At 40.9% G+C, this 22,896-nt stretch overlaps 2 protein-coding genes across 8 annotated transcripts in view; one reads left to right on the top strand and one right to left on the bottom strand.

The window, feature by feature from the left end:
- The window catches only part of DIDO1 (death inducer-obliterator 1), a 59,451-nt gene extending 44,276 nt beyond the window's left edge, over window positions 1-15,175 (bottom strand). Inside the window, exons 1-4 of one of the 6 annotated variants that reach the window (XM_066978340.1) lie at window positions 15,068-15,175; window positions 11,946-12,083; window positions 11,731-11,830; window positions 10,423-10,460 (exon numbers count right to left, since the gene is read on the bottom strand). Coding sequence is in view for 1 of the 6 variants with exons in the window: in XM_048074735.2 (XP_047930692.2) it covers window positions 8,964-9,102 (139 nt within the window). In the remaining 5 variants the exon portion in view is untranslated. Of the gene's footprint in view, window positions 1-8,299; window positions 8,432-8,963; window positions 9,127-10,422; window positions 10,461-11,730; window positions 11,831-11,945; window positions 12,084-13,596; window positions 13,749-15,067 lie in introns of those variants that run through there. The other 5 variants (XM_048074736.2, XM_048074735.2, XM_048074738.2 and 2 more) reach the window with 5 other exon arrangements.
- GID8 (GID complex subunit 8 homolog) lies at window positions 15,130-22,812 on the top strand. Of its 2 annotated transcripts, none has more exons than XM_048074765.2 (5): window positions 15,130-15,268; window positions 16,454-16,583; window positions 17,765-17,961; window positions 18,480-18,677; window positions 19,006-22,812. In XM_048074765.2, the coding sequence occupies exons 2-5, from the start codon at window positions 16,466-16,468 to the stop codon at window positions 19,177-19,179; spliced, it is 687 nt and encodes a 228-aa protein (XP_047930722.1). In that variant the 5' UTR covers window positions 15,130-15,268; window positions 16,454-16,465; the 3' UTR covers window positions 19,180-22,812. The 2 variants fall into 2 exon arrangements, with proteins under 2 accessions (XP_047930722.1, XP_047930723.1); XM_048074766.2 differs by having other exon boundaries at window positions 18,868-19,083.
- The last annotated feature ends 84 nt before the right edge of the window (window positions 22,813-22,896 follow it).

Below are 22,896 nucleotides of genomic sequence, written 5' to 3'. Positions count from 1 at the left end.
AACTGCTACATTTCCCCATCTTTTTGTCTTTCTATTTTTAGATGGAGGTCCGTTCAACAAACCACACATTCAAATCAGTATCTCCACTTCATTTGCTCTAAAGAGGTAATAGTGCATTCAGTGGGTCCACAGACTGCATGAAGATACTGGCTTTTTCAGAACTTATCATTTAATTGCATGATGAACTTCCTACGTCAATTAACTAGGAAGACCTCACTCTAAAAAAGGATACTGAAAGTCAGCTTAGTAATAATACCTTTAACATGAACTAAAAGCAAACAGAAGTAGTAGCCTCATTTCTCCTTCATCCAAGGACTTGTGCACAAGCAAAGACCCATGTCAAAATTGTGTAAATTCTTCAGTTACCACTTACTAGATTTTTTTTGAGTTTTTTTTATGAGAGAATAGTGATCTTTTTTCTTCTCATTACTGCTAATCCTCATGATAGCTACAGTTAGAAGGCAAAATCTATTGCACCTTATTCCATGTTCTTGGATGTGAGTGCTGCTCTTCAATACTCAGACAAAACGCTGTGACTTGCACAAGTTCTCGTGCCTAACAATTTACAGGCTACACAAGCACCTTGCAAGAATACTTTAGCCAAAGGAGGAATACCTGGCACCTACTAGGTCTCTCATCTCCCTACTTGCCTTAAAGAAAGATCTGACTTTAAGAGAACTCAAACACAACACACCCCTACACAAGCAATGAAGTTAAGACTCACTGCATACTCAAGACTCATGACGGACATTAGTACCTCCAGGAGGAGCTGATTCAGTCAGCCCCGTTACCTAACGAAGGGGGCTTCCTTCTACTCTAACAGGAAAGAGGATTTTGTCTTTGTTTTGGTAAGAGGACCTAAGCTTCAGTTAATGTTTCAGATACATTACGGATATTCAGTGGCCAGGGTCCAAAGACAGGCCAGAAATCTCACACAATCAGAAGGATCAATTTAAGGTTCAGCAGCTTTCCAAAAACTAAGTTAGTAAGAAGACAGGAGAGTGCTTGCACCTGCAAAGAAATTAAAAGCATAATACAGTTCTTACGCTAATTAAAATCTATTAAACACAGGTATCATTCATCGGTGACCAGTTTCAACTCCACATCCTGACACAAAACCAGTCTGGGCCATGATTTTAAACATCAGCTTCAACTAGAATGACTTGGAACTGGCCTTTGGTTATATTTCTCTGTTTCTTCAGAATTAGACCACACTACATGCAAGGCATTTGGCTAGAACCAAAGAGCAAAATACTGGGCTTCTGAAATATCTAAGGAACAGCAGGATGCTATGAAATGGACAGAAAACATCCTTCCCAGAATGATGTAACAGTGCTTCCAGCCACAGTTGATGCTGTTTGCTCATTCTGCTCCCTGTAAAATAGGCACAGATCTTGCCAAGGCCTCCTTTAAGCACTGAAAAAATTCCTATTAAGTGAGTGTGTCAGCATCACATGAGAAAAATTTGATTAAGAACTCAACTAAGGACAACATTTAGGAGGCAAGTGGGAAAAAAAAAATCGGTATGGCTTAGTTGATGCTACTCCTAGTTGGAATACTGATTCCATTAGAAAATGTTTTTTGCATCCCCATTTGTCAAAGACGACATCTGGGAAACCACTGCTCTTTCTACTTCACAGCAACAGAAATAATCCCTTGTATCAACAAGCATCACGAAAGCAGCTCAGAGGAAGTCAGTAGGGCAAAACCTACTTTGTACATGAACAAGCAGTTTCATTCAGACCGTGGGCAAAAGGTACAATCCTTTGACCCTTAGAACAGCAGGAAACAGGTTCTGTACTAGCACTGGAAAAAGCCATGTAGGAACAAGGCTGCAGCAGTCCCCTCCATCAGCTCTTTCAGAAAGGATGCAGGAGCAGACTACTTAGATGAGAAGCAACAGAAACCAGATCATGAAACTGAGACATGTCCCCACTCCTCTGAGGAGGAACTGCTTGGTCCAAGCCTATCTCAAGGCTGATACAGTGTCTCTGACGTTTGCAGGTGTACAACAACATGCACAACCTGACAGAAGTCACATACACGCTAAGAAAGCTTGGATTGTACAGTGCACCAATTTTCTCCAGAAGTTCAACTGCTATACGGTCTTTTTATTTTCATATAAAATGTAACCACCGCTTACAGATTCTGTTTACAGTATCTTCCCTTCTGAAAGAAGGAAATCACCTTTCAAAGTGAAATGAGAATGTTGTGACAGAAGAGATACAATGATGGCAGAGGGAGAAAAACAGTGGTCATAAGGCTTAAGTCCAGATGTGGGGAAACTGATGTGAGCTCAACCCCCCACTCCCAACTGATTTACTATTTGACTTCTCTAGACACACCGCAGTTCAAGGTCAAAGTCCAGACATCCCTGGTAAATACATTTTATGCCAGTAAAAACTTTATGTTTGAAGGATCACATTAAAAACACAATTTGCATAACATTTAAGTGTTTTGCTGCTTATTATTAGACCTAAGGGTATAAAAACCAAGCAGAGACAATGCTACAAAAACTGCAGCACTTATCTGTAAATGCCTTGCTGGCTAGTTAAATCCTAAATTAGTTCTAAGACCATAACAAACCTACCACCTTATAAAGCCATAGTACTAACAACTTCAAAGTGGCAGTGAACTTCTTCCTATTCCAGAGTCAATACATTAGTTCCCATTAAAAAACTAACATGTTAACATGCTTTGTAATTTCAATGATGCCAATTCAGTAACATATAACTCAGTGATACAGCCCTGTTCCTCAGAAATGCCCCATCCTAATTTAAGAATTGTCAGCTCTTCCTAGAGACTGCATGAAGCAGCAATCAATCCAGGCAAATACAAACGTTACGCTATACAGCCACCTCAGGACAGAGCATCACCAGGATCTGGGCACATTTACAAGACAGCGAGTACTATCAGTATGCAGTGCTGACACCAGTTACCTGGTGTGCTTTAAAATTTAAACACTAACTGCATTTTATTTTTTTTTTTTTAATTTCCAAAGATGCAGTAACAAGTGTTCTATTTTTTTCCACGTTTTTCTCTCAAGAAAAATGAGACTGAAGACATTTATAAATGTCACAAGACCATTTTTTCCACTTAGGAAAGGTATTGAAGAAGTATCCTAGACTGACAAAAAAATTCCCTAGCAAACCAAACCAATCCGGCAGCTTACTTCTTAAAATAATTGAGAACACGGATTTGTTACGAGAAGTCAAATAAACAGCTTCCCTTAAAAACAACCACATATATTCACGTGGTCCTTGCTCTTGTAAGCAAGAAATTAACCTTTCCAAATTAAAACGTCTTCAGTCACTCATTATACAAGCCCTCTCTACCGCGTGTCTGAAACAGGTTTACACACCAGCATCCTTTGTGATTTCTTTTAGGCTACTCACTTACCTTATATGAGCCTCAGAGGAAGGCCGTGGCCACTGCCTCACCTGAGGGATAACTGCACACGCAGGACACCAACCCTGCACACGTGCAGCGAACGTGGGACCTCCTGGAAGTGTTGAGTTTAATGTGTACGCACAGAATCCAATTACCACGCGCACATAGTGGACTCTCATTCACAGAAAGACTTAGGCAGAAAAGACAATGAGAACCCCACAGTATAAAATAGTTACCCCAAGCAAAAAACAAAAAGCATGAAGTAGCTCCCCGGTGTGTGCAACACAAAATACACAGAGACTTTTGTTTATTTTTATGTCTCTTGGTCTAGGAAATAATTTTCCCCAGGAAAATATTTCAAAAATATTCTTGTATCAGATTGCACCATAGAGGATGAGAACAGTCAGAAAAAGGTGATGAAAAAAGAAGGTATGGACCACTCGGTAATGCGGCAGAACGAGGACAGCACCAAGCATTACATTTATTTTATTCTGATTAAGTAGCAAAAACACGCTTCTTTCAATCAAAGTGAAGTTCCCAGAGCTGAATTCAGCTAAACAGCAATTGCTCAGAAATATTCAAGGTTCTTTAGCATGAGTCTACCTGGCAAACATTACATTTTTATTTAAGAAAAGACTGTGCTCATATCTACACTACAGACTTTCACTGTCACATTGTACAAGTCAGGGACATTAAGGGGTACAGTCCCCAATTAACAGAGCAGTGCTGCCATAAGCTTCTCTCACCTAGGTAATTACACCATCAAAACTGTACTTTTACCTGGACTTTTTCTGTTTACAGGGTGGAGCGGCAGGTGTGCACCATCCTGGTGCAGTGCAGCTTTATCAGGGTGGCTGCCCACGTAACACGAAAGCTCTACCAACACACCAGTACAGCTTCTTCCACGTAAAGGAGCAGTTTATCTCGGGAAGAAGCAAGACTGAAAGTTGCCTCAGACTCCCCGAATGAACAGAGCTACATTAGCAAACGGATCCGAACTTACGTGCTTACATGAGAGCTTCTGCCAGCACAGCTCTGTTAACAGCTGGGGAAAGATCTGGAACCAGCCGTGGTACTGACCCAACTTTAATACAGCCAAACCTGAACTTCATGCACTTCACACACTCCGCATCTTCCAAACTGAAAGCCCATAATCACGCTTGATAACCAAAATTCATGTTTAGTTTAGGATTTCTGTATTTAATGATACATGAACTAATTTTCAGAGGAAAGAAAAGTATAGGCACCACTGGTATTTTTTACCCCAGAGCTTCCTGGGTGTTTGAAAGACTTGGCAGAGACTTTATTGGCTTACTGTGAGACTTCAGTTTTTTTTACTACTCCTACAATACTCTCTGAAGCTTTAATTGACATTCTTATGTGAAAGCTAATCCCATATCTGACCTAACAATTAAAGTTTACCCAAATAAAATAAAATACAATTGAATTTTTTGGTCAGGTTCTTCTTTCAGGCTCTGAGCAGTATGAGCAGAAATGGCAAATTTTGCTGATTAAGAACCACTGTAAGCACATTCCCATGCAGTGTAGATAACTTTGCTCTTTTTTCCCTTTTACATAAAAAAGGGGGGGGGGGTGCAGAGAAGGAACCTTTTTGTGGTCAAAAGCTTAGATTCCAAGAAAAAAATTAACAATTGTCATAAAAGAAACCTTCTAAAGGCCCCACCCAGTACAAGCCACTTTTATTAGCTATGGTCCTAAACTAGGCAACAGAAATATCAATTACAAACTTTGACTGTAATTGGGTATTACTCACTTCACTATACAATAATCTTTACCATTCTTTTTCCAACATCTCGAATAGAATTTTTTTTTTTTTTTTTTTTTTTTTTTTTTTTTACAAATACATATAGCTTATCTGCCTAACGTTCAATTTCTGTTACAAAACTTGACCTCTTCAGCTGCGCTGAAAACTATTTTCAGCAACTGCAAAGGAACCGAAAAGCTCTGGGAAGGTGATTCACACAACCTGGCATTCATCCAGCGAAGTGCCAAAGAAATCGGTTCTTTATCGTGACTTAAGAACGCCGGGTTGTTAAGTGAACAGCAGCAGTTTGTTCAGGCCAAGTCTATGATCCTTACGGTTTAACTCTTCAATATCCTGTAGCTTGTTTATTTTTAAACGCACAATATTGTGATTCTAGAACTGACAAATTTCAGCTTGAACACTTACACCGTACTTAAAATCCCCTCTTCTTCAAGAGTTTTTACACAAACCAGTAGTTGTGCAGGCTTTTTGTCAAGTTGGAATTGTTACAACACAAACTAGTTACACATCCTAAAACATTACATGTAAAAAAAAATATTAGTATTACAATTTAAACTATCTGTATCGTCTGGCATGTCTAATTATTGTTGTCAGCAGAACTGAGTGGACAGAAATAGACTCAGAACAACTGCAAGATTACAATTTCTGACCCTGTGAGCACAGCTGTTGATGAAAAATCTTGCATTTTTTACACTTTTTAAAACTCTTAATTTTTAACAAGTGAGCTAAAATATAATTTCTGAAACCAGTTATCAATTTCATCCTTATTCCATCAAAAAGGCTTCATTATATGAAGCAAAACAGAAATGAATTTCTCCTTCATAATTCAGTGAAACACAGTAATTACAGCATACTGATTATGTTATGATAAATACACTAGACAGTTCTCCCCCATTTTGGTTAGGGTTTACTATGAGAACACACATAATACACATTTAATATTTGCGTCTTAACTCCCTAACTGGAATTTTTAAGATATTTTTTAGCCTCAAAGTCTAACAATGCTGTTGACACTATCCCCGGTAAAACCTGTGGAGCACTCATTTATTTCAGAAACTGTATTAGATAAAAATAATAGCAATATAACCTTTAAAGAGTAATTGACAGTGGACTAATTATCGTCCTAAGGAATGGGCTTGAGTGCACACAAAAAAGCAACCAGTTCTCGCATAAACTGGGTAAAACTTACTTATATTAAAATCTTGTCCTTAAACTTTCTGCCATGGTCCTACTAGTTGAGCGCTACAGGAGACACTAGGCAGAAAAAGTGCACCAGAGATTAAAGCCAGTGCAGACAAATTATTACTTCCGTCAACTAGAAACCATCTAATCTTACTCTCGCTGAGTACAGCCCTGTCTTCTTCCATTTCTATCACTTAAATTTCATAATCTTTTAACTTAATCCCTGTAATCCTTCCCCTTCCTCTCTCCGCTGAGTGTTTCCGACTGAAGTTTCAAGCTGCACAGAATTAAAAACCCCACAGTTAAGTTACATCTATAAAGATATAAACTGAAATCAAATAATATAATTATTTCCAGAAAATCTCAGCAGTGAAGTAGGATTAAACAGAACAAAGATTATCTTTTGTTGAGTCCATCACACACTGGAAAACTTATTCAATCTCATTTACTATTTTGGGCTCATACGGTTCTATTACCATTGCTTTTGGGAGTTTTTTTTTTTTTTTTAGCTTTTTTGTTTTAATTTAAAATAAAAAAACTCAGATCATGAAAAGCACCCTCTGAAGCATTCTTTGAATTGTATGTACTTTATACATCAACAGTTTTAAAAATCCGTAATTACTTCAGTGTACATAAATTTGCAGCAGAACAAAAAGCTCATCTGCATACCAACAGAACGTAAGCGTCCCTTTAAAAAGAAAAACAGGAAATATGGAAAAAATATTTAAACTCTAGTCTTGAAATCAACAGTTACTTGATTTGCAAGTCACTGGAGTCACGTGGTCTCAAAGTAGGCCGAAGGCTAACGTGAGCCTTTATTCTTCCACCAAAGTGCACTAAAAAGCCTTTATGTGCAATATGTTTCTGGAACTGTCAAGGGAAAATTTTTAAGGCCTAACTCTGAACAGCTATTTTGAGCACACTTCTATATTTATTCCTATAGAAAGTTCCAAATGTCAAAGAACGATAACAAGCGGCTGGCATATATAAAAGTGGAGCACAACCCAAAATATCTATTACAATTAACACAGTGTATGCTACACTTGTACAGTAACTACACATTGCCATTTTTCATTGACCAGCAATTCAACTGCTTAAACAGCTAGTAAATTTTGTTTGCAGAAGTTATAACAAGATGCAGTTGAAGCTATACCAAGTCAAGTTACCCCTTACAATAAAAACCCTGTGTAAAATAGATTTAAAACAAACAAACAAAGAGTTCTCACAAAACTAAGCAAAAGGTAGTTGAATATCAGCTGCCAAAGAACTTGTTTAAATAAGGCTATGATGATTAAGTATTGAAAACAGCTACTTCTGCAGTCTTAAATAGATTATCCAGGAAAGAAAATTGGGATACACATCCTTTTAGATCTTTTATATTAAATATAAGGAATTTGCATTTTTGCTTCCCTGAAGTTCCTAGAAAAAGGGATTCGTGAGAGCCCATCCAAAACAAACAAAAAAAACAATGTTACACTGTTTTTAATTACTTAACATACAGCATGAAGAGTGTGATACATAAACACTTTGTAACATAAAGATTGTAATGTCCTTTCCAAGATAAAAATGGAAAGTTAAGGATCTTCTTCACCTGCTATATACAGCCCAGTATAGCTATCCCGCCCAATAAAGCTATCACTTGGAGGGAATAAAATGAAAACTACGTAATTATATAAAGCAAAATTTGGTCACAATCAAAGATTAGCTTTGTGCGCAAGCCAAATAAGCAGCTCTAAAACACCATCACCTCCAAGAGACAGTATTTAAGTACATTAGTGCGGGGTATGGAGGGGTGGAGGAAATACAGTTATTGACAGCGAATTTATTGAATATTTAAGCCGGGAGACGATTAGCACCAGCGAAAGATCCAACCCCTTCTCTGCCCCAAAACGAGCTAGTCGCCAGAGCGTGACCAAACTCTACTTTTTTTGTGTAACTCACCGATGGGGAGCACGCCTCTGTCACCTGGAGCACAGCAGCACCGCGGGCAGGCCGTTACGGTCCCAGCCAGCGGGCCGGCCCCGGGCCGGTTTCGCGTTCCTGGAGCCCCCCCGGTACCGTCCCCCCCCCCGCACCTCGGGACACGCCGAAAGAGAACGGGCCGGCGGTTGGATCGGTCGTGGCGTCACGGAGAAGCTTGCTGGCGTCAGCTTGGGTGTGACGTCGGATCGCCTCAGCTCACAACCGTCCTCTCCTCTCCTGTCCCGTCCCGTCCCCCCGGCGGGGCTGCCCCCCTTCCAGCCCGCTCCGCCCGGCCAAGGCCGTCCTCTGCGCCCCGGCCCGACGGGAGCGTTACGGGGCGGCTGCGGCGGTTTTTTGGCTTCCCCACCACGCAGTCGCCGACCTCCTGTGGAAGCTGGCCATGCTCACGGCGTGCCCGAGCCCGGCGGTGCCCTGCGAAGAGGCCGCGGAGCCCCGCCGGGCCCCCCTCTCAGCCCAGCCCGACCCGGCCCGGCCCTCCCCGCCCGCCCGCCTCCATTTTCTAACCGAGCCCCACAAGGCGACGAGGCCCGAGGAGGCGCCCAGCCCCCCCTTCCCCCGCGGCTCCTCCACTCCTTTTCTTCTCCCGTCCCGGTGCTTTCTGCGGCTGGCTGCCCTCACTCACCGCGGGGAGGGGACGGGGGTCTCGCCGCCGCCGCCGCCGCCGAGGGGCTCAGCCGCGCCGCGCCGCCATTTCCTCCTCGCAACCGCTCCGGAGCGCTGGGCGGGGGCCGCTCCTCCCCCGCTACCATAGACACCGACATGGCGGCCAACCGCCGCCTAGAGCGCCCACGGCGCCTCGCTTTGCGCACGGCTCCCGGAGGACTCGGGCTCTCGCCGGCTCCGCCTCACGGCGAGGCGCTGCGCGGGAAAAGCGCAGGGCCCGCTGCGGGAGCTGCCGCTTCTTTCCTCACGCCTTCATCGGGCCCTCGGCTCCACACAGCCCCTGCCCCACAAATTTCCCGGCCCCTCAGCTTCACACAGCTCCTGCCCCACAAATTTCCCGGCCCCTCAGCTCCAGGACACCCGGGGGCAGCGTGAGGCGCCCCATTCTCCTCAGCAGAAAAGCATTGTGGGGTGAACATGGCTGCTGCTTGTTCTCATCAGAAATAGCGGGTGTCTTACCTCACGGGAATGGCGGTTTTGTGCCCTGTTCATGAGGCCCTGAGCGCCAGAGCAAAATCACACTAAATACTCTTGCTTACAGTGACTTGCAGTGCAAGGTCAGCTCTGTGACAGAATTTGTGCGACAGAGGTTTGCGGCTTGTAGACCCAACTGCTACCATCAGCTATGCTCCCCACCTATGCTTATTCCAATTTTTTTTTTTCCTTCTCCCCCATATTCTATCTGTTTTAGAAACTTTAATAGCAACTGCTACAGTAACGCCTACTCTTGGGTCCGAAGTTCCATACAGATATACTCCACATTAGGTTCCACACCTCAAGTGCCATGGAAGCGCTCTGCATTACCTCATCCACCACACAGAGGCTTCCCAATAAACACTCCTTTTAAAATGAGTAGGCTTCTCAAAAACTCTCCAGGAGACAAACTACTACAAACACTTACAGTGCATTAGCTCCACTTTATGTTTTTGTTCCTACTGTCAGCATCTGTGATATGAGCAACCAGAAATATCTATAAGATGCCTGAGGGGTGCCAAGATTTAGAGGAGCACTCATGAGGCCATGCAAAAGCTTGCAACATAGACATCACTTCTGAAGAGCCTTTGAGATAAAATGGAGGTGTGAGGTTTGGCTCTTAGCTCAGTCCTGCACATTTTTCCTCATGGGTTGGTAACCTTAGCTTCAGCTGTATTGCAGACAGGTGCAGCATTTACCAAGATGAATTACGAAATGGAAAGATGAGAAAACAGGAAAATACATACTTTGCATTAATTCTATGAAATTAGTTTTCTAGTGAATGATTCATTTACATTTTATTTAAGTCTACATTCTAGAGCCAATATGAGACTTCTGGGAGTAAAAGCTCAGAATGATGATGGATAAGCTACTATTGGCTTTTTTTCCTGACAGTATAGTCAGCTTCTCCTGCACCTGTAAAACAGGGCAGTATTAATACTTACTTTACGCAGGAGCACCAAGAGGTAAAAGAAACAGATTCCTGTACAAAAGTATAAGACGCCATCATTAAAAGCAAGCAGTTTAATTTTTGTTCAGCAATTACAGAGCCACAATAAATGAAAGGCACAGAGAGAAATACCTTTTGATTTAGTAGATCAAGCTCCACTGTGACTTATGCCCTCGGAAAAGCTAACGGTATTATTAATGGTTAACTTTAGCATCCAGGGGTGCTCGAAACAAGGACACACCAAGGAAAAGGGAACATGCAAAACAAGAAATTGCACACCAACAGTGAACAGGGGATACCTGCAACAGGGAATTCAGCAGTGAAACGAGTATTAAAATCTTCTTAAACACATGTGGTAAGAGGCTTATACCATCTTAATGTAATAATCATTTTGCCTGCACACTCAGTGAATACTAACTAATGTACGTCACACTTTTAACCCACAAAAAAAAAATCTTTGTGTTAAAGACTGCCTTTTAACCAAGACCATAGCAGAGTATCTATCTTTCCTGACTAAACACCTGTGTCTCCTTTGCTTCAGTGGTATCCTCAGCACCTCAACTCTCTGCTTCATTCCTTTCCCTTCCCCAATCTTTTCCTGTATTAAAGCCTATTTTCCCTTAATTTAGGAAATTTACTCCTGGGTTCCTGGTTTGAATCTGCATTGTCCTGGCAACACACAAACAGCTTTTTTCATGATCTGTAGAATTCAAGTTTTGTCTTGGTTTAGGCATCCCCTTACATAACATGATCATATCTCCTAAGTGGTTTGAACTGAAAACACCACTGAGAAATCCTAGCAGAAAATTAATGACTATCAATCAGCTTCTAAAATGGTCTAATAAGCACCTTATCTATCTCTCCTTCTTAAGTACCGGAAAAGCTTATACTAAGATGTCTACAAAACCCTCAGCACTACTCTCCTTAAAACTTTTTTCCACTGCTTTCCAAAATCTTTTCTACTATTACGCACTCAATGCACCGAGACTTTCTTCTTCAGCTAATAGACCTGTATTTGTTCATCCCTTGAGTTTCCCTAATTGTCATTTTCCATTTAAAAAAGAAAGAAACCTATGTGCTGTATTTATGTTGTCTCACAAAAGACTGTTTAGGCACTACCATAAAACTATTATTTTGAACAGGCACTAAGGCACCTGTGCAACATGAAGATGATGTCTCCCCACATTTGGGTTCATATGGTGGAAAAAAGCACAGGGATGTCACTTTTACTCTCTCCAGCCTTTCCCTTCACAAAGACAGTAACCTTTTTCAGTGTTTAAAAGTCCTAAAAGATGATACTTACTTTATGCTCACCCGTTCTCAGTTCTTCTTCAGTGAGTGTTCTGGGGAGTCAGTTTCTACAGCCAGGTAAAAACTTGAGACAGAGTTAGCCCACGCAAAGTCTAGGGATAAAAGTAAACAAGCAAGTTCTCATCCCTACTCCATCTCTGCTTTTTAACAGATAATTTATCACTAAATCAGAAGAGACTATATTCATTGGCTGTGCTCCAGCTTTACCTTTTTTTATGTGCGCAAAAAGGCCTGTGTTCCCAGAGTCCAGCACATCAGCCAATATAGATACAACAGGTATCAAAGCAGTTTATCCTCTCAGTGCTTGATTCTTCAAGGCTCCTGATGCATCATGTTTCATAAAGACTAGATGAAGAGAGAAGCGCTTTACCACGTGTTAATCATATTCACAATGAAAGCAATCCCCTCCCTTACCAAGGGACAGAAACTTAGAGCCTGTCCTCCCCCCACTCTCCCCAATTCTGGGTAAACTTGCTCCCCCAATGTGTCTTTTTACAGGGATTTTAGTGACTTCATGAATTAGTGATTTTGACTTATTGTTTACTCCACTTAACTCCAAATATCTGCCTCCAAAATACCTCTCTGAGAAGAAGTTTATCAAATTATAAATCACATAAAAGTCCTATAAAATGCACTGAATTAGTTTAGCAGATACCCAAGTTTCTTTTATTCTCAATTTTGTAGTCTTTCCCCAAAGACCAACATTCTACATTATTATTGGCCTCATTACTATAAGATTCTTTTAGGACAGTGACATATGATAGCCATGGAAATATTTCTAGAAAGCAAGATAGTTTGCGTCTACGCGTTGTAATCGAGCTTTGAAGGCACAAAAGCATTGCGAAAGGTTTTCCCTAAGTAATAAAATAATTATTTGGTTCCATGTTTGTGGAATAAGCGATGTTTTTAACAGATGTTAGGCTTTAGTGCTAGGAAAAGGGGAAAATGATGTAGAGAGCTTTTGTCCTGAATTGTTGCAGGGCAACAATTGTTTCTATCTTCCTATTCCCTTCTACTTTTGTAAGGCTTAAAGAAAAGTCATGCAAGCCATACAGGATTATGTATTTCTAAGTCTTTTAAGTATTCCAGAATATGAGCACTGTGAACCTAAGTGCTTCTCTTCACTAAAAGCTGCAGCAGGCATTATACATGGGATGATTAAACATTTATTCAGGGAGATACAAGTTTAAAATAAAGAAAAACAGAAGGTAATCTGGCAGATATGTATAAGGAAAGAACTAGCATAAAATATGTGTTACCTAGGGTACTGCTCAACCCCCCCCCGACACGGGGAGTTTTCATCACACCTAAAACATCAGCAGGGATAAATGGCCTGCATCAAGATAATTGAATAATAGCTTCATAAGTTATTGATAAAATTTTACCACAACAGGCTAATGCTGCCTTAGAAGGAAAGAAAAAAAAAGTTTCACTACAAATAATAGCATTCAGTATTATTTAACCACACAAAAACAACTGATGCTTTAGAAAGGCACTTGGTTTTCAAGCTCAGTAAGAAAATGCTTCAACAGCAACACTCAGTATTTCCTTGTCGCAGTGATTGTAAGTCTTTTTCTCTCAAACAAATGTTCAATCCCTAACCAGGTTTGACGTTACCATAAAAAGCATGGGAAAACATAGAAAAATAAAAGAGAATACATCTAGTCATGATATTCTGCAAATAGGTTACAAAGCTCTGCTGCAGTTGGTCAGATACCCTAACCTATGAAAAAACAGTGGTGAGCACTGCACAATCAAGTGTGCTGCCAAAAATCAGCTCACACATTTTTTAATTTGCTCATTCAATATACCATCCTACTTTTTAGAAAGCAATTATAAGCTATTCTTTGTTCTTTACCTGTAAATAGCAGCTGTGATAACAGTTACACACTGTCTCCTCTCTGCTTGGGGAGTTTCCCTCTACAGCAAGCTCAGGAAACCCTTCCAAGTAGGGGCACCTTCCTATTCTCTCTCCCTCTTAATGAGAATCTCCTGAGAAACTCCACCTTTTGGGGAGGAGCTGACAAGACTCAGTGAATCTAAATAAGAGATTTTACAGGGTTCAGAAGTACACGAAATAGAGTCTGAAGGTTTGTCTTTCCTTCTGAGTCAAATTAATTGAGAGTATTTTTAGATTGATGCCCAAAGAAAAGCCCTCTCCAATCAATAGCAGTATTTACTATGCTGTAGCTTCCTTTGTCATATGACTAACAACTATTAGCATGTAGTACTTCCTATTTGAAGTTTGCTTTCCCAAAATTTGTGTTGTTTATAAACACTGAGGGTTTTTTTTGAGAAATAAGTTAAAATAAGCAATTATTGATTAAACTGTAGAGATTCTCAATTTCAATGTAGGGTCAATTGTAATGGATGTGTTTTGGAAGCTATGTTTTATAGCAGAGTTACAGCAACAAGAGTGAAAAATGAATAATTATAGCCTTATTCTCACTCTGTAAAAGTGAAATTACATTTTCCCAAGATGTTTCACTTGTAGTATTTCACACTCAAAAGTTATACCTCTTAATTCCCGTTCTCTATTTAAATATATAACTTGTAGTGTCTTATTTTCTTTCCTATGGAGTGACTTGATTCCCAAACCCTTTTGGATCTAGCTGCAGTGAGTTTATTAATTCTCCCGAGCAGCCAATACAAACTTTGACAGAGATTGTAAATCAGAGCCCTCAGCTACTGCAGCTCACAACCCGGCATTGCAACATTAACTGGAAATTGGTGGAACTTTATGTTAATATGCCAGGCTGTGACCTATACAAGACCCATTTCCATCTGAATTATCCTGGAAGATTGGTAGGGCCAATTGGGCAGCAGTCAAGACTGAAATGGCTAGCATGTGCCAGCGCCAGCCACAGCTCAAGAATAACCGTGCTGGAAAGGCTGCTGGTGTGATGCCCGCTGTGTCTGCGTAGCAGTTCCACCCTCACTCAGCACAGCGTGCTTGCACTGCACCAGACCAGGGACACGATCAGTGACTTTTTAATGATTTGATGTTGCCACCTCTGCCAGAGCCTGTAGGCTACAGCTCGGTGTTCCTGTCCCACAGGGGGCTGCAACGTGACATGAATTTAAACGTCTGAGGGGAACAGGAGTGGCACAGCAGCAGGTGCAGGCAGCATGGAGCCTGCTGAGGGCAGGCAGGGAGCAGACGAGGCCTGGCCCCACCGCCTGCACCACGCTCACGGCGGGCTCGCCTCGGCGCCCCCCAGGCTGCCTCAGGCGGCCGGCGGCCATCTTGTGGCCGGGCTCAGCCGCCCCGCCTCTATGGTAACCCTGGCGGACTCGCCCTCCCTCTCTATGGTACCGAGCCGCCCCACCTCGGCTCATCTCTATGGTCCTACCGCCCCGCCGGGCGTCTCGCTGGTTGCGTTTTCTCGCACCTCTCTGGGCGCTGATTGGGGGAGAGAGGGGGAGATCTCGCGAGAGAGACAGCGAGTTCTCGCGAGAGAGCCCTGCGCGCGGCGCGGCCTGGCGGAGGCGGCGGCGGGGCCCGCGGTGGTGCCGGAGCGCGGCGCGCGGTAAGATGGCGGCGGCGGCGGCTCCGCTCCTTCCCCCGGGCCCCGAAGCTCGGCGGGCGGCCGGGGGTGGGCGAGGGGGAGGCGCCGGGCTTGGGGCCGGCGAGGCCGGGAGCTTCGGTGGGCCGGGCCCCGGGAGGGCCGGGCCGCGGGGGGCAGCGTCTCGGCGGGCCCGGGGCGGGTGTGGGGTGAGGGAAGGGAGAGGCCGGGGGTCCCCGGGGGGAGGCCGGGGGATCCTGAGGGGACGGGGCTGGGGCTGGGGCTGTGGGGGGATCGCGGAGTCGCGTTCTCTCGCCGTGTGGTTAGGGAGAGCGGGCCCGGGGGGTGCTGTGCCGCTCCGGGGGCCTTTGGGTGCCGCCTGCCGCTGCCCGGGGGGCGTTGGGGCTGTGGAGGCGGTTTGGGAGCAGGGGAACGTGTGGGGAAGGAGCCGCGGTGGGAGCGCGCCCTGCCGCTCCTGGCTGCCCGGGAGCCATCGGGTGCCTGTTGCTGTTGTTGTCGCCGCCTTCTCCTCCCCCTTTCGCCGCCCCTGTCGTAGTGGCTGGAAAGTAGAGGTGGTTAAACGCCGGCTTGCGTTTTAGAAAAGCGCTTTGATTCCAAGTCTGGAAAACGTGTAGTTGAGAAAAACGCTCGGAGATAATTTATTGGCATTGACAGGGTAGTTTTGGGAACAGCCACGCTTAGCTGGTATAAGCTTTTCTGCTGTACGTTGGATAAATTACCTTGTGCTGTTTCGTAGCTGTATAATATACCTATCTATCTAGTCCAAGTTCTGTTGAAAACTTGAGAGCAAATGTTGTTTACACAAGTTTTTCTTCCGAGGTTTGTTAGAAATTTTCTGGATAAACCGTGGTTTATTAGTGCTACATCATGGCACTATGTGTCCTGTATAACTTTTATACAAGATTTGTTTGGACTGGAATTAAGAGTAAGCGCAAGAAGATGGTATTAAAATTTTGTGTTCTGATGATGGATGAAAGCAGCCTTAGAAACTGACTAGCAGCTGTCAAAGTGCAGGAAAATGGAGGAGAAAAATGTAAAAGTGGTTTGAGATAAAAGGATGTCTTTGGGATTGTTAATTTAAAAGACCTCATAAGAAAGATAAAAAGATAGTAGTAGCACTCTTTGTATACATTAAACTTGCTTTTAATTGAATTGTGCTAAATGAAATGCTTTTTTTCTTCTTTATAGTAAGAGTTCAGGATGAGTTATGCAGAAAAACCTGATGAAATTACGAAAGATGAATGGATGGAAAAGCTTAATAACTTGCATATTCAGAGAGCAGACATGAACCGCCTTATCATGAACTACCTTGTGACAGGTAACAATGAGTAGTAATGCTGGGAGGCTCTTAAGTGCATGCTGTTTATTTTATCAGGACAGATTATATTGGTTAGAATATGTTACTACATAGAGTGAAGTTAAGGATTTTAAAGTTTCGGTGACTGCTGTTGGCTTCTCTTAGCAGCGTACAGCTGCTCTTGTATTTACTTAAGTGGACATTGACTCAATTATACTAAATCAGAGACTTAGCAGATATCATGCAATAGAAATTACACTTGCTAACCTTAATTCTCGTGCTGAAAGATAAAAAAAAAAATATTTTTTGGAATTCTGTTAAGAAAAATGACCTGCTTTTGTATGATAGCTTTTTTTGTGCAATTAAAACAGAACTCAAGACATGTTGCTGCTGTTAAATAGCACTCTTAAAGCTACACAGAACACCTATCAGAAGCAAACTTTAACTGTCTAGAAAGACTCTGAAAGAGCACTGTTCTCAAAATAATTGAGACCAAAAATATTAAGCCCTTCAGCACCATAGCCTCACTTTATTCGTAAAGCAATCAAAAACTCTTGGAGGTTGTCCCTAGCAATTATGATGCATACCATCGGAGTAAGCTATACCAGGGTGGAGGCATTTATATCTGATCTACACCCCTGTTTACGTTGGTGCATGGCTGGAGTTTCTGGGATGAGGGAAGAGCATCTTAGTGGCCTAGTAACGTATGCTAAATCACTTCTGTGTGTATGAAAGCATAACTTAAGGTTTAGAATAGATGTTACAACTTTTTCTCATACTAACACTACATTTTTTTAGAAAAGCAAAATTAATCTTATTTTCCTGTTTATTCTTAGTAAAACTGTATAAAAGTGAATGGGATAGAGGGAGAAGCAAAACCACCCAAATTTTGAAAATGTGAGCCCATTTTGGAATAATTACACTGCTCTGTTAAAGCTTTAAAGTTAAGAAGTATCGGAATACATCTGGCACACATCCTTAGAGAATGAGGGCACTTGAGTTAAGAATGAACTAGGCGTGTACTGCTAGATGCGTGTTGGATTAGATACTTACATAAATAATTTTTCAGAAGTTCAGAATTCCTATTTAAAAAAAAAAAACAACACCAGCTTAAATGGAAAGATTTCAGTATTGCTCATGTATTTTTGTGATTTAAGTTGCTTGATGAAACTGACTTTATGTGTAAAATGTTTCTGTTTCAGAGGGCTTTAAGGAAGCGGCAGAGAAATTTCGAATGGAGTCTGGAATTGAACCCAGTGTTGATTTAGAGACTCTCGATGAAAGAATAAAAATTCGAGAAATGATATTGAAAGGACAGATTCAAGAAGCCATTGCATTAATAAACAGCCTCCATCCAGAATTGTTAGATACGAACAGATACCTTTACTTTCATTTGCAGGTAAGGACAGGTGGCAAACTTTATTTTTGTTCTACAGGTTGCTGAAGGACTGGAAAAAGTAGTTTGACTTTCATGACTATGTTAAAGGGTTTGTGACTGAATGTGGGTGCAGTTTCAACTGATTGTTCTTGGAACCATTTTGTAGCAGTGGGAAATTTTGTGGCATGGTGCAGTAACTATCATATACAATTAATTAGTAACATGAAAATATCTAACAGCAAGAATGGTCTGTGATCTGCCAACCTCAGAATTATCACTAATCTGGATTTCTTGTAGTTCCTTTAGTAACATATGTTTCCAAAACATGTAACTTGAAAGCATCAGGTCACTTTTTTCAGTAGATTTCGTTAACAAGTCAGTTGTTTAACACATTTAGAATTGACTTTAAACTGTCAAATTACGCATTAGCATTTGTCTCAAATTACATGCTAATAACTGAAGATTATGGTCTTGAAATACTGAAGAAGTTTATTTGTTTAGCTAATATGCCTGTGCCTTTTTTTTTTTTTTGTATGTAGCAACAGCATTTGATTGAACTGATTCGGCAGCGTGAGACAGAAGCAGCTCTAGAATTTGCTCAGACCCAATTAGCAGAGCAGGGCGAGGAGAGCCGGGAATGCCTGACAGAAATGGAGCGTACGTTGGCTTTGCTCGCCTTCGATAATCCTGAAGAATCACCGTTTGGAGACTTGCTTAACATGATGCAGCGACAGAAGGTAGTACTTTCTCAAAAGGAAGTTGATATCTTTTATTTGTTTCTGCTAAAAATCATGTCCAAATATTTTTGAAGTGTTTAGAAAAATGTATGTAGCGGTATTCAAAAGAACAGAAGTATTTCTTAAGCAGGATTCACAAAACTGATGTTACCGTAATCAACTATTTGGCTCTCTCCCTTGTTTTCTCCAGGCTTTTAGCATATGGAGCTTTGTCGTGGCCACGTTCTGAGGGACCAACAAGCTGTGTGTGACGTTATCCATGTCTGTGTGACGTTACCAGTGTTAATCGTAGGAAAACTACCGCTAAACTCCAGTATTTCTTTTCCAGGTTTGGAGTGAGGTTAATCAAGCTGTTCTAGACTATGAAAATCGTGAATCAACACCCAAGTTGGCAAAATTACTGAAACTACTACTGTGGGCTCAGAATGAGCTAGACCAGAAGAAAGTGAAATATCCCAAAATGACAGACCTCAGCAAGGGGACGATTGAAGAACCCAAGTAAAATGTGTGCAGATGGACATCAAACGATCATAGTACTGCACAGTATACATTTATATCAGTCTGTGACTGAAATATTTTTACTACAGTACAGCACTCAATTCAGATTTTTCAATGAACATCTAATTTGAAGGGAGAAAAGTCCCTTTTAAATGCTGCAAAAACTGCATTGAAAGGCGCTGTATCTCTGAAAGTCTGACTTAGGCTATGCACTATAATACATTTTTAAAAAACAATTAAAGAAGACAGGAAAAATAGCATTTTTAAAAGTACAAAACTCAAACTTTCCAATTGGCTACTGATGCCTAGTTTAGTGGCCAGTGAGTTAATATGGAGTTATTGGCAACTATTCAGTTACGTTTAACTGTCTCCTGTTTGAAATATGTATATAGAACAGTGAATATTTTCTACCTTTAAGTTATAGTCAGATATACATTCCCCTTAAAAGTAACTGGTCAAGTTTTCATCTATAAACTTTGCAGTAAGGTCAACCTTTTGCCTAGGAAATAGTGTACAAACTTGTAAATCTTAATTTAAGGACTTTTTTTTCCTTGTTTCTGAATTTTTGGTGCTTTATATGGTGAGAGCTATGTTCATAATGGATCAGTGACCCATCTTTTTCACGAGGAGTATTGTTGGAAGTAAGTTCTTTCTTAATTTTCACGAATGACCAAAATGGCCCACAGAGGTGTTTGAGAGTTTTTCTGACAGGGACCTTTCCCCCGCTGTGTTGAATTTGCAGCTGTAGGCACTGCAGTGATTCCAGCAGGCTACTGAAGCTTTGACAGCCACTGGATTTTTGTAAGCTAAAAGATGTACTTGTGCTAGGAAATGACGTGGGGGGAGAGATGCTCATTGAGGCCTCTGATGTATCATCTTGTGCAGGATCTGCCTTTATGCTTGCTGAATAAGAATCGTAGTTTTACAGCTACTTGGGCTATTTTTATGCCTTGAGCGGAGCAGGGCTGTCTTTAAAGACCGAAGTTTCCATTTTCTCCATTCTTCCGTACCTTTCTGAAGAGATGCAGTTCATCTTCACCTGTATTACTTTGTTTACTGACTGTCCTCACTCCAGTTAGGATTATAGTTTTAACGTTTTACATGTGAAGTCCAGACTTTCAAGTCAACAAATTGTAATCTTCTGGGTATGGGATGTTCAGGTCGACTTAATTTTACAGCACTGTTCACTGGTACACAACCGGTGGTAGAAAGCACTAATCTTGCCAAATTGATCTCTAGATTTTTAGGTCCGTATATCAAGTTATTAAAGAATTGCTGAACAAAGACCGACCTGATGGGTGAAGTAGCTTAACATCACGAAACACTGGCAGTTGTCATACCAGTCCCATACTGTACATAATCTAGTCTAGTATCGTAGGTATTACCCTGTAGAATGAAACTTAGTTTTCACTTAATTTTACTGGAATACTTATGCATTAAACTGTATAAAGCTTTGCAGATACACCTGATTTATGGAAACTAACAAAACCTGTTACTGATTGCATTACTGTGAACACTGTTTACTTGTGTAGCTATATTTTGTGGGGGGAAACCGTTGTTTGTTAAGCAGCTATTAGAGATGCAGAGCACCAAGGTTAAGCTAGATGATGGATATAACAAAATGATTTGTTCCCATTTATTAATGATAGTTTTGTTCTGCACTTTTAAGGCATTTGTGGCATGGAGGTCTTGAAATTGACACATAACAAACAAGCTATCAGTTACCCCCCAACTACAACAGCAGTCTGGCTTTCCTTCACCCAGACTGGTTATTCTAACACCAAAATTTTAACAATTGTATTCTCTCTCTCTCTTTTTTTTTTTTTTGGCTTTTTCCAGTCGGTTGATGTCTGAAAACCATGTATAACTTTTAGTTTGTGAGAAACTGTATGGTTAATGTAACATTGTTTAATAACAAACTGCAGAAACAAAACTGGAATAGCTCTAATTTCTTGACGTATAACTGATCAGCTTTTCCTCCATTCTGACACTCGTCTACTAAATGTCATCTAAAGCTTCTCCCGGATGAAGTGGAAAGTGGTGCGTTTTTGTGGCATGACTAGCATTTTTCTCCATGAGAAATGCAGTATTACGTCCTGGTTGAGAAGTTCACTGTACTTCTAGAACGCTACATTAATTTCATATAGTATTTGGGCAGAGATTGAGCATAGATTACTTGAATTTTCACTAGCTTGTTTTTTTTCCATTAAAAATAAACATGTTTTTTAAGGAGTTTAATATAAAATTAGTATAGAACTATTTCACTTTGTTTTTATGAACATGCCACATTGATAAGCAGCTTTAATCTGTAAAGTTTTTGGTAACTGCAAGAAAATATTCGAAAGCTATGCATTTTAGAGAAAGCATAAAGGTAGTCATAATGGTACTTCTAAGGATCTTTATATTAGTGTATATAAAATAGTTTGCATATACAAATATAATATATAATCTGTTTGAAATATTCTTGAATGGTAGGGGCTGTGAAACATATTATAATTTATGGAAATATTGTACACAGTAAACAGACCTCTGTCAGTACACGAATGAACTTTTGTCATATGCATGAGAAATGTCTTATTTGGTGACTACTAATGAATGGGATTTTGTTAACCCATTTTTGTTAGATAACCACTTTAACAAATACTATTAAATGCCACTTTGATCAGTTTGCTTTAGTGTAAAAATACATATTTTGTTTCACTTAATTTGGAACTGAGAATACGAGATTAACTTTTGTATGAAGATTTGTTCCAAACACGAAGGTGGCAAACAAATCTGGTAATTAATTGTGGCACACTACACTCATTCTTCCCCCAGCCTTTCCTTTGTTGAAAGAAAGCAAGATTTTTTTCATTAATGCTATGAACATAACAAAGTTGGGTTGTAAAATATTTTGTCTTATATGCCTCTGCAAAAAGACTTTATATCAAGTGTGTTTTGATTAGGCTACGAATCTCACTCCTTCTCCAAAACCTATCGCCTCCCTAATGACTGTCTCTTGGCTGTTACCATGTTTCTTTTCTGCCTGTCAAATCTAAGCTAAACTCTGGTTGCTTCTGTTGTACAATGGAGTGATTTGTAAAAGGTTGTGGATAATGGGTTTCCATGAAGATGAAGTACTGGCAGTACTTTCTGAGAAATACTTACTGAACCGTTTAATTTTATCTAGCTGGAAAACCAGAGGCTGTTGCGCAGAAACTTAACAGCAGAATTTTAAGTAAAGCATTTCCTCTCAAGACTTTTGAAGAGGCAAACATACAGAGCTTGAAACCAGGTGAAGTACCTCTCTCAGTCTTAAGATGATTTCACTGAAACACTTCTGCTCCTTCCACCTGCATTAAAAGAAAAATTGAAATGAATGTGGAGAGCACTTATGTAGCATTAAAAATCTGTGAAATTACCTGGAAATAATTCCGTCTCCTTTCCACTCCTTGTACATATAGGGGAAGCCATTACATTATTCTAGGGTGATTTTATTGTTTTTAATTTGTAAAATTTATGCTTTGTATGCTTGAATATAAGCTTAAAAGCATTACTTAAAAATTCCTTGACTAGTAGATGAGTGTTGCTCAACTTATTTCAAACCATTTTCTGTCCAAGTTCATTATGAAGCTTATTAAATTGAGTTGGAGTGTGATCCATGTGTGTCTTATCTTCACGGGTTGCCAGGCCTCCTGTTGTCAGCAGCTGAAAGCATCCTTCAGATACTTGGCTGAATATA

This window comes from Anser cygnoides, chromosome 16 (genome assembly GCF_040182565.1).
Source record: "Anser cygnoides isolate HZ-2024a breed goose chromosome 16, Taihu_goose_T2T_genome, whole genome shotgun sequence".
NCBI classification, from domain to species: Eukaryota; Metazoa; Chordata; class Aves; order Anseriformes; family Anatidae; genus Anser; species Anser cygnoides.
Note: the sequence above shows the minus strand (reverse complement) of the source record. Positions and strands in the feature narration are given on the sequence as shown.

What these genes read in the sequence shown, in the direction of transcription:
- GID8 (XM_048074765.2), top strand. Translation starts at nt 16,466, where the DNA reads ATGAGTTATGCAGAAAAACCTGATGAAATTACGAAAGATGAATGGATG. An exon ending in CATGAACTACCTTGTGACAG is followed by an intron (nt 16,584 to 17,764) that starts GTAACAATGAGT and finishes TTTCTGTTTCAG; the next exon opens with AGGGCTTTAAGGAAGCGGCA. An exon ending in ACCTTTACTTTCATTTGCAG is followed by an intron (nt 17,962 to 18,479) that starts GTAAGGACAGGT and finishes TTTTGTATGTAG; the next exon opens with CAACAGCATTTGATTGAACT.